This window comes from Suillus bovinus (assembly GCF_016758785.1).
Source record: "Suillus bovinus strain UH-Sbo-P2 chromosome Unknown EDB93scaffold_295, whole genome shotgun sequence".
NCBI classification, from domain to species: Eukaryota; Fungi; Basidiomycota; class Agaricomycetes; order Boletales; family Suillaceae; genus Suillus; species Suillus bovinus.
Genome location: NW_024542351.1, coordinates 9,423 through 19,705, shown reverse-complemented (window position 1 = coordinate 19,705; position 10,283 = coordinate 9,423). Strand labels below are relative to the sequence as shown.

The following is a 10,283-nucleotide window of genomic DNA, read 5'->3' as shown; positions in this document are numbered from 1 at the left end:
AAATGAGCTGGCGGCGATGACAGTATGAACCATCGTCGTCTATGGTCGTGTTGCGAGTCTTGCAGACAGGCAGAGCCTGAAATGATTATTTAAATGGAGGAAGTACAAGGGAAAGAAACGTAACTTACACATTGACAGAGAACAGAGAGCAATGCATCTTATTTGAGGGTATGAACAAAAGAGAAACAATGCAATCTTATTTTAATAAGAAACGTGGCGACGAAGTACAAGGTACCCACCCAGATACAACTGCGACTAAACATAGATGAGTGACATGGAGACACTATAGAAAAATGTGGAATTGAGTCAGGAGTGATGCTTGATGTACTAGATACATACCAACTCATGTCTCGAACTAGTATAGACCGTCGTATCGGAGGAGGAGAGGGCAAAGGATAGTTGCAACAACAGTTAGACCGTTGCATCGACAAATCCCCGTCGAGGAGGGAAGATAAGGGATCAATGGGGATCAATGCGAAAACAGTGCAAGTGCAGATCGTCGCCACTGGCAGTTGAAGTCCAGAGGCACGACGGTACTGACTGTCATGTCGAAGTCCAGAGACGCGACGGTACAGACTGTCACATCGAAGTCGAAGTCCACTGTCGTGTCAAACGAGGAGGAGGGGTAAGGGATGACACAACAGTACAGACCGTTGGCCAGTGGAGGTTGAATTGAGGTACTATAAGCTAGTGCAAATATCAGTACTAGGAGTGCGAAGCATCAGGAAGCGCAAACATTCGCAAACATTCGCAAACAAAGTCACGTGTATCACTCAACAACACGACTCATTGTCAAAGTCAACCATCTGCTTATCCTCGACTCGGACTCTCATCACCTAGCGGTCTGTACTGCTAGGTGTTGGCGTGTTCCCCGTTCTCTCAATCCTGCAACGGTCTGTACTGTTGCTGTGTTCTCTCAACCCATTCGGCCTGTCGCGTGCAACAGTTTGTACTGTTGCATGCTTTTTTCCATCATCCAGTCCTCTCACCAATTGCAAAGCGCTATGGCGCTCAGTGCCCATGCCACCCTAGAGGCTCTCTGATTTTTGGACATCCCTTCGCCCAACTCTTGCCATTTCGCCTGTCAGGTGATTCTTTCTGGCCTTTGGCTATTCCTATGCTCATTCTGTTATCTGGTGGATTATTATGCCCATCACATGCTGTTCCACCCTTCAGGTGATTGTTGCTAGTTTCCACCCATCCCTCCACGTTATACGCGGAGGGGTTTACAACAAACACGAGCTGACATTAATATGCTACAGGACTACAACACTTCTGCAATTTCTACGTCGCAAGTGAAAGACTTTTTTCCCTGAATAGTGTCGCATTCCGATACCGTCGTTTTCTCCTTCATGACATCAAAAAATACCCTTTTTGCTTCTGCAGAAATCTCCTCATGTCGCGTCATATCAATATCCTCACCCACATCCCCATCTTTCATAGCTTCCCTAACGACTTGGATAAGTTTCCCTGCCAGTTGATGCAACATCAATATCTGGTTTTGTTCGATCACTTCCTGATGAGCTTCTGGTATTTCGTAACGGGCTTCTGGTACTTCGTGTCGGGCTTCTGGTACTTCATGTCAGGCTTCTGGTACTTTGTGTCGGTGTAACGATGGCCGCGGCGCTGGGCTCGAAACCAGGCAATCCAATACCTACGTTCATACCATTCCCCGACCTCCCTTGACCTTCCGAAGGCCGCGCACACTTGTCCGAACCTTCCGCAGGCAGTTTTTCGTGTTCCGAGACCCGTCCGAACCTCGCAAGTTACCATACCATGTCCTATCCTCATCCTTTTGACTTCGCTGGTGCGTTTTCCTTTATTCTGACTATATGTTGACTACGTCTTAGTACTACATGGATAACAATCCCATCAGCATCCTGTCGGGAGCCTCCGAATACGTATAAGCAGCACACATTGCGGCTTATTACATGTATACTTGTATTCTTGCACGCCTCACAGCTTATTACATAGGTTTGGACTTGCTTATCTCGCTACTAGTTTCGCCTACAGATTCCAGCCTCTCACGGAAGTAGGATATAATCTCACTTGCTGGCTACTGATAGGGCACTTCACTTCCCGTACTTCGAGTAGTAATTAGTAGAGTCACCTTGGTATAATCGTAAACTGCGCAATTGATCCTAGTTCATTCGGAATGATTGTCTGGCTAAACTGCTGCCCAGTTCGCACTTCGTTTATCTTCGAGCCCCGATAGATTAGCATTGTTCCGGACTTTGGACATTGTGCAAAAGTCTTATACTGTTATTTGACACACCGACATACCGACACATCGACACACCGACATATATAGACCTTCAGACAGCTTTTGCAAGCCTCGGAAGGCATCACGCTACTTCAGACAACACTTTCGCAGCCTCAGACGACCTTCGGTCGCATCGGACAAGTTTCTTGGTACTTCGGAAGTAGTCTCGGAACTACGGACAAGCATTGAAGAGGTTTTCTTCCAATATATTGTCTACTCTCTAACTGTGTAAGACTTCCCTTGCATTATCAAGGTAGTTTTTAGGTCGTCTCTTGGGACGAAGCATACTCGCATCCCTCAGGACTAGGGACTCACATTCAGTGGAGCCCAGACCAGATCTACTCTTTACATCGGGCTTCAGGTACTTCATTGAATACCTTAGCACCGCGAAAGAAGCTTTATCCAAAAAGGGGAGCATTTGAGTCATTATCATATGTTGGGTGAGGTCTCCCGACCATGTTGCCGCTGTGTTCTGTGAAGGTATGAATTTTCAACTGCTGATGAGCCACTGTTTGACTTACAAAGTAATTTGTTACCAAAAAACAGATGATTACCGCCAAGGCCCCAAAATGAACCAGCATCTTGAACACATATGCAACAATACGCGATGTAGACCAGTATTGTTCTGAGGTTAGAGTTCCCTTCACTGTGCCATAGTCATAGGACCATAAGTTGATTGTAGCCTTTCTGCGGCCTAGCACTGGTGAAGCACTGGTGACTATACAGCGCCCGTCAACATCGCGCGTCTGTGGAAAATAATCAGTGCCCATCCCACCCTTTGAATCTGTCACCCACCACTATTGTCTGTACCAAGCCTGTATTGGAGTGGTGAAGAGTCGCGAATACCTTCCCTGATTTCCTCTCGAATGCATACACTGATCCATGGTCGCTCCCCCCGATGACTAATCTTCCTTCTGTCCCAAATGCCACCTGCTTGGGGACGGACACACTTGGAGCAGCAGTCACAAATGTTCAAACTGGTTCCTCGTCACCTTCAAGTCAATATAAAGTAAAACCGTCAGTGGCATTGTCCACTACGAACACACCCCTCTTCTGGTTCACTGCTGCGTGTCCGCTGAAAGAAGGTCAGTAATACATCAGTCGATAATGCACTGTAGACTCTTACATGACCGATTGGCAGCTGTATTCCTTTATCACTGCGCCATCATCAGCTCTCAGCTTGATGAAGTTTCCGTCGTATAGTCCAAAGACATATACACATCCATTATCTGAAAATGCTACGGACTTTGGCATGGTGTTGTCGAGTCTCACCGAAAACACAGCCTGCAGCTGTGAATTCGGGTTGAGAACAAGGACTTGAACTATCTTGTCCCTTGTTCCCACTGTAATCCGCGTATTTGCTTCGGAGAAACGTTGAATCCCACACCATACAGGTAATCTCGAAGCCCGATCCAAGCCTCCTAGCGCAGGCCTCCTGATACTGCATCTATCAGATGTTAGTTGAGGGTTCGACAATAATACCAGGACCCTCTTACATCTATGTGGCTACGACGTAAAAATACAATATAACCCAGCCCAGTTCCATAACAAAGGGTTGCTGCCATGCCCTGTCTTGTTGTGATCCAGACAGCGCAGCTGATCGTACCATGGGACTCATGGTGATGAGTCGAGCATGTAAGTTCTTTCCGAGATTTGATATCCCAGAGTTTAACGCCCTCAGTTCCTGCCTGTCTGTTAGCAGCCTCACATAACAAAGTGCGTGTCAAGTTACCACCGCATGCAAGAGCCTGGCCATCATTAGATATTGCGAGGGCGTGAATGGACCTGCCATAAGTAGAAAGGCGGGTTTGATGTCTGAAGTGTTGCTTTCCTTTTGCCCAGAGTGACGAAGCAAAAAAAGACATTGTTGCGATTTGATTTTAGTTGCCAGTTCACATGCTCACAGCCTACTTATACTAGAAACTTTTTTGTTGATTCTATGGCAATTTCCTAGCCATTTGTTGGTTCCCGACTTGTGTTCGTTCTTTTGTGAGCTCATATTACTTTACGTAACATTTCTGTTATTTCAGGACTTATTTGTTCGATCCCATTAAGCCACTCTTTTGTTGACTGTCTTTATTGTTTATTGGCATTACGTTGAATGGTATAGGTTGGTCATAAATGTCAGAGGTTATTACAGTTCATACCCAATATCTTGACCCGCCCTTGTCATCCCGCTCACATCGCCGTAACCAAAACCACAACATGCCTAACAAAACTCTCACTGTCTCTGCGTTTTATGATCAAGAGCCTGGTGCTCCACCTCCCTTCCCTCCTATGCTCACGGACCAACTTGAACTATTTGACAGTGCTCACCGCTCAACTATGCTCGTTGCTGACGAGATTCTTCCCTCCAAAATCAGTGCTCTTGATCCTCCTCATACACAACTCAAGGACACGGTGGTGCCAGAGTCCAAACTTGCAGCACGGCCATTTAAAATTGACTCCTTGCTATACTCGAAGAAAGTTTCGTTCAAGCATTCACGTTCCAACTCTCGGACACCCATGCCCTTGGAGTCTTTGAGTTCACTAGAGTCGATGTCGGACAGTTGCTCATCAACTTCAAATGAGAGTCTATCAGACAATTCGAAGATACCAAAGCCCCCTGGTGAACCAGGTCGTCCAGGGCGTGGATGATACACACTTAATGAGGCCTTAGACTGGAACCCAAGGGCATATGCTAAGTTCAAGGTGAGTAATGTGCTCTCACACAACATCCTATTTGCTCATTAGCGCCAGAAACTTATGCAAAATCTCATTGAAGAACATCTCAATACGACTAAGTGTGCCTCTTCCCAAGACCATGCACTCCTGAGAGTTGTGTGTGACAAAGTAAGTAGACCACAGATGGCAATTGTCCAAGAATTTATTATTTTTCAGGCTGTCGATGCTTTCCCGGACTTGGAAAGCTATGAGGGCTTTTGGCCGCTAAATGATATGATCATGATGCGTTTGAAATATACATCAGGCCGTGCTAGGCAGAAGAAGGCAAGGATGGTTGTGGGCAAGTCCAAGACCAAGAAAAATACATTGAAAGTATCTAATCTACAGTAGATTCACCTATACCTGTTACGACTTGGATAGTATCTGTTGGCGACGCTCAAACAGAGCATGTGTCGTCAACGGTCGAGGACGTCCTTGGGCTAGCCCAAGGTTAGGGGTCGTACTTGGCGGGTCTTCGGCAAGTACGATTTGATGCCTATGTCCAAATCGGGTAGCTTATGTCACGCGGGTGCGAGATGATAAGCTATATCGGCCTAGGCTTTACGACACCCAAAGGTTAATTGTAAGGATCGTCGTTAATTAGAAGGACAGAAGTCCGACTAGTTAACAGGGGCTTTGCTCGTCAAAGAAGTCAATGAGTAAAGCTCGAGACTATAGGCTTATCCGCGATGAGCAGATAAGAAGATAGAATATAGACTTCTGGCGAGGCAGAAAGGATCACTCTGATGAGAGTAGGAGGTCAAGAACCAAGTAGATTCAAGTTAGGGAATATGGTACATGGTAGCGAGTTTATATAGAGGACAGGAGACATATTAGTGGGTGATAACTCGTACTACCGGGAGAGGCAATCAGTAAAGGGTATAACTATAACAGGAAGGCACGTTCGGTCGAGGTAGAACGTGCTAGATAAGAAAGTGAGTCAAAGATCGAAATGAGAAGTGAAACGCGCAGGGGCACGATTGTGCAGCTGCGGATCTAAGTATAAGTCGCATGTGCGACTGCGCACCGAGTCAGAGATCAAGAAAGGAAACAGGGCAAAGGGGATGCGTCGTGCATCATATCATAGGTTACTGTCCAGACGGTAAGGGCAGGGGGACTGTCCACAGGATCAGTCAGGTGGTGAAACGGAGCATGGGTATGCTTCGTCAGTGAAAGGGTCCGGCCAGATGTACTGGCTTTGCTGAAGCGACAGGTAGAGGGCAAAAGGAAATGTGAGGATGACAAGGATGACAAGGGTAAGGTTGGGGTAAGGGTATGACGCAAGGGCTGATACGAGGAGTATTAGGAGAAAAATGGTAGGGGCCCAAGCGTCTAGATGTTCTTGTAACACCAACTCAGCTGAACACACTTCAGCCAGTCCCATCCCTTAGCAATCATGATGATGATCGTGGCGATGTCACTCACCAGCCTCCATCAGTCATGGCCCCATCCCATCATCCACCTCCCATCAGTCAGATGTACACTCCTTCAACCCTCAATGATTATCAAGGCGATCATACTGTACCGCTGAATCTACCAATCCCATGTGATAGTTCACGTTCAATGCACACAGCTCAGCCAACTCTCAGTACTTTCCTGCCTCTATCAGTCCCATCTGGTCTAGTAGATGATTCAGGTGCCCAAGTACCGATGTTCACGCCCGTTCCAACCTTCCACAACATCCATTAGGGCAATTATATGTCTCCATCAATCTCATCCAGTCTGCATGCAGGTGCCTCAGCACCGATGTGGGCACCTCCTCCTCTGCCACCGACCTGGAGCAACTCGAACTCCTATCAAGGCAATTGGCCTTCAACATTCCCATTTCATCTGCATCCAAGTGCCATGGTGCAAATGCGCGCACCTCCGCCAACCCACAATGATCATAACAGCAGTTTACCTCTACCACATGTCATAGTCCCATCTCAGCATTACCATCCAGGTAATTTGGCAATACTAGCCCTTTCCAATTTTCAGCACACTTTTCCTCCACCAATCGTGTCTATGGATGGTGTATCTTCAGTACCGCCAGCAGCACCGGCTGATGTACAACCCCTCACGATGCTGACGCCTCCCCCCAGGTCTGACATTGGTGAAATATCTCTTAAATGCAAGGTTGACTGGCAATTTATCAAGTGCTTGGGTCAGCGACAAAAAGGGTTCAGAGCCCCCCAGGTAGGTGCTCTCAATTATAAACGAACATGAGAGTGTTCACAGTGAAATAGACAGCGCCTTCTGCAACGCACTCAGGTCCGCTCCCCAGTCACGGTGGCTCTGTGCAGCCACCTTTGCTAGTCTCTAAAACTCATACCCAAATTGATCTGGCATCTGAAGAAGGCACAACATGATGTCCATCTGTTGTCAACCTTCCCCTTCTTGAGTATCAACATGCTCTCCCAATACACAAAGAATTCTTTCTGGTTGCAGAGGAGCGGCTTCTCAGCGATGCAGTCAACAAATGCACAATGATGATGCCTTTGGAGAGGGAGGACTGGATTCAGGTTGCGCTAGCAGATGCAGTTCAAGAATGCTTAGAAAGGGTTCACATTCAGGCTCTTCGGTCTAACTCAGCCAAGTCAGTGAAAGATGAGCTTAAAGGTAAGTCACATCTCGAAGTTGGAGAAAGGGTTGATGTAGGTCAACAGATTTTAGTTGACGGTGGGCGGCAAAAAATGCGGGATCATTGGACACACAGCTCTCAGCACCATTCGACCTTATAATGGAGACTGCTGATGAGGTAGCGTCCATCGTCATTGATCGAGGCTACGATCTATGTCCCTTGCTTTGGTCCAATATATTGGAAGTAAAATCGAGGCAAGGCAAAATTGGAGCCCTCATCAATGACACAATGTGGCCTCTCAAATTCATTTACAAGAAGGATGAGACGACCGGCCAATGGATGGTGTTCGAACACAATGCAATTCTAGATGTGGTTCTTGGCATAGTGTGGAAACTCAAATACCTGCTCAATGTCACTGACCTCCATAACCTGTACTGCACGGCTGTAGCTGCAGTCTACTGCGTGTTATTGCGACTTTCTTCCGGAAAGTTGAATCGTACAATCCTCTTCACAAGCAAAGCTTTCAGATTTATGTATGACATATCGATGAAGCACATTACTGACGTCATCGAGAAGGACAGTGTCTTAGGAAAGCGATGATTAGATGTAAAAAACTATACCTTCAAAAGGCTAATTGATGTAGCATCACTGTGATGATATGCGTAGTACTACCACCTGCTAGAACTACTACTAGTACTCACTACATGAAGAGGTAGTATTATAAGTAGTGCCTCGGATTTATTACCTCGTCTGACCGGTTAGCCTGAGGCCTTCAGGCTTGTAATTACTACTACAGTAACACTACGCAATGATGAGATGCATGATCAGGCTTCTTTGAGCACGTGACTCACTGGCATAATTTGCACGGCATCCTTTGAAAGTCACTGTACGCCGGTCAGCCTGCAAGTCACACTGGCACGGCCGTGGTGGTGAGGCTGGAAGAATGATTCAGATGGCTTTGATAGGCTTGCTAAACACTCATGGTGAGTTTCACCACGACTATGCTGATTTGCAGCATAATCATCATCTTCAACTGGCAGCGAGTCTCAAGCCTGCTCAAGTCACGGTCTGCGGCGGCCACACAAGGCTTGCCAGTGGGCCTGCCAGTAGTAGGTCAATTTTGGACACTGGCTACTGCCGCACTGCAGCTGAACATGTCACTACTTGGTTTATAATTGTGTGTCTATGCCTTAAAGGCTTTTCTCGGTGAGTTTATTACTGTGACCACTAGTAGTACTAGGCGCTCATTCTTCTTGACGTCTGCTCAGGCTTTTCGACATCCGCTTGTTCACTGAGCTCATGTTAGCTCATTCTCATCACTCGCAAATCATCCGACTCATTCTCAAATCTTGATGTTCGCTCATTCTCCATGCTCGCTCGATGTTCACCCATTTTCGACGCCTGCAGCTCTCATTCTCGTTCTCACTTGTCCTCATTTCCATGGTGCGTTTTTTTAAAGCAATTTATATTTTTTACACATGACTCTACATCTTCCAGCTTGTCTCGTCCATCTTCTCATCTTCTTCCCTTCTCCTGCACTCATCCATCATCCGTATTCCTCTGAGCCATGTCAGCAGTTGCTGACATGTGCTGGGCGTTTGCGCATGGTATTCGTGGTGTTGGGAATGGGCGCAGAAGCATGATGGTGGGGCAAATTCGGTAGCCCTCCAACTTGAAGTCATTACAAGGACTATCGGGAGCTGGAGGGCAATTTTTCAGCGAAGAAGGTTCACCCTGGTGATCTCAAGACAGCCGCTGCAAACGAGGCAATGGGTGGTTTGTTCGTCCATCATCTACTATGTTTGCCTGAACCATGCCAGCAGTTGCTGACGTGTGCTGGGTGTTTGCGCATGGTATTTGTGGTGTTGGGAATGGCCGCTGCAGCAGCATGGTGGGGCGAATTTGGTGGTCCCCCAAGTCATTACAACTTGAAGGACTATCAGGAGCTGGAGGACGATTTTTCAGCGAAGAAGGCTCACCCTGGTGATCTCAAGACATCCGCTGTGAACAAGGCGATTGGTGGTTTTATTTTGTTTGCCCATCATCCATGTTTGTCTGAACCATTCTGAGCATAGTAAGCCTAGGCTTTGAGCCCAAGCTGGGCTGGAACATCCGAGTCACTCTACTAAGACTTGAGTTGAGTAGTGTGCATCTGAATTTCTGTGACTGGCACTAGGCATGGACAAGTCAGAGAGCGATTTTCTTTTGTGGCCCGCCGGGCCTCAATCCAGGTCAATTCTAGCATGGGCTCGACTCCTCCGAATCCAATAAATGGCCCAACGCTACAGACACGGCCGCATGACAAAGATAGAAACAGACATATTACATATGCCTTCAGCACATTTTTAACATTTGAAATTATTCACACATGGTTCAACACATAGTAACCCACTCCCTCACATTGGTATGAAACTGCCAAGGAGTTCGTCACAGTCACGTGACAGACGGACAGACGCGTCCTTGGTGTGATTTGAGTAAAACTCAAAATTTCCGACTAATGGCAGAACTATGATGATTGGAGAATGGAGGAGGACAGAATTTTACACTAGGTCAGTTTGCATCGTTTTGTCTCTTTGCAGAAACTGACTTAAAATCATATTTTACAGATATATTTTCAATGTGTTTATTTTCCTCGTGAATTCGAACCTGCTCCGGCGCTTCATTCAACTTGTGGATTGACTGATTTTGGGGCGCGCTTTGTTCACTTGTGTTTGTGAACTTCACCAGACTTTGTGGTTCTGGACAATTACTACTACA

The 10,283-nt window shown here is 46.7% G+C and overlaps 3 protein-coding genes across 3 annotated transcripts; all 3 read left to right on the top strand.

The window, feature by feature from the left end:
* Positions 1–6,406: 6,406 nt before the first annotated feature.
* On the top strand, positions 6,407–7,314 carry EDB93DRAFT_1258349 (uncharacterized protein; the record flags this gene model as incomplete). The annotated part of the gene is made up of 3 exons (XM_041454128.1): positions 6,407–6,589; positions 6,656–7,141; positions 7,192–7,314. 3 exons carry the CDS (start codon positions 6,407–6,409, stop codon positions 7,312–7,314), a joined length of 792 nt encoding a protein of 263 aa, XP_041300612.1.
* A 117-nt stretch (positions 7,315–7,431) lies between these two features.
* Positions 7,432–8,126, top strand: EDB93DRAFT_1258348 (uncharacterized protein; the record flags this gene model as incomplete). Its single annotated transcript, XM_041454127.1, has 2 exons — positions 7,432–7,564; positions 7,669–8,126. 2 exons carry the CDS (start codon positions 7,432–7,434, stop codon positions 8,124–8,126), a joined length of 591 nt encoding a protein of 196 aa, XP_041300611.1.
* A 380-nt stretch (positions 8,127–8,506) lies between these two features.
* On the top strand, positions 8,507–9,702 carry EDB93DRAFT_1110292 (uncharacterized protein; the record flags this gene model as incomplete). The annotated part of the gene is made up of 6 exons (XM_041448030.1): positions 8,507–8,509; positions 8,542–8,703; positions 8,934–8,969; positions 9,024–9,095; positions 9,215–9,545; positions 9,602–9,702. The coding sequence occupies 6 exons, from the start codon at positions 8,507–8,509 to the stop codon at positions 9,700–9,702; spliced, it is 705 nt and encodes a 234-aa protein (XP_041300610.1).
* Positions 9,703–10,283: the final 581 nt, after the last annotated feature.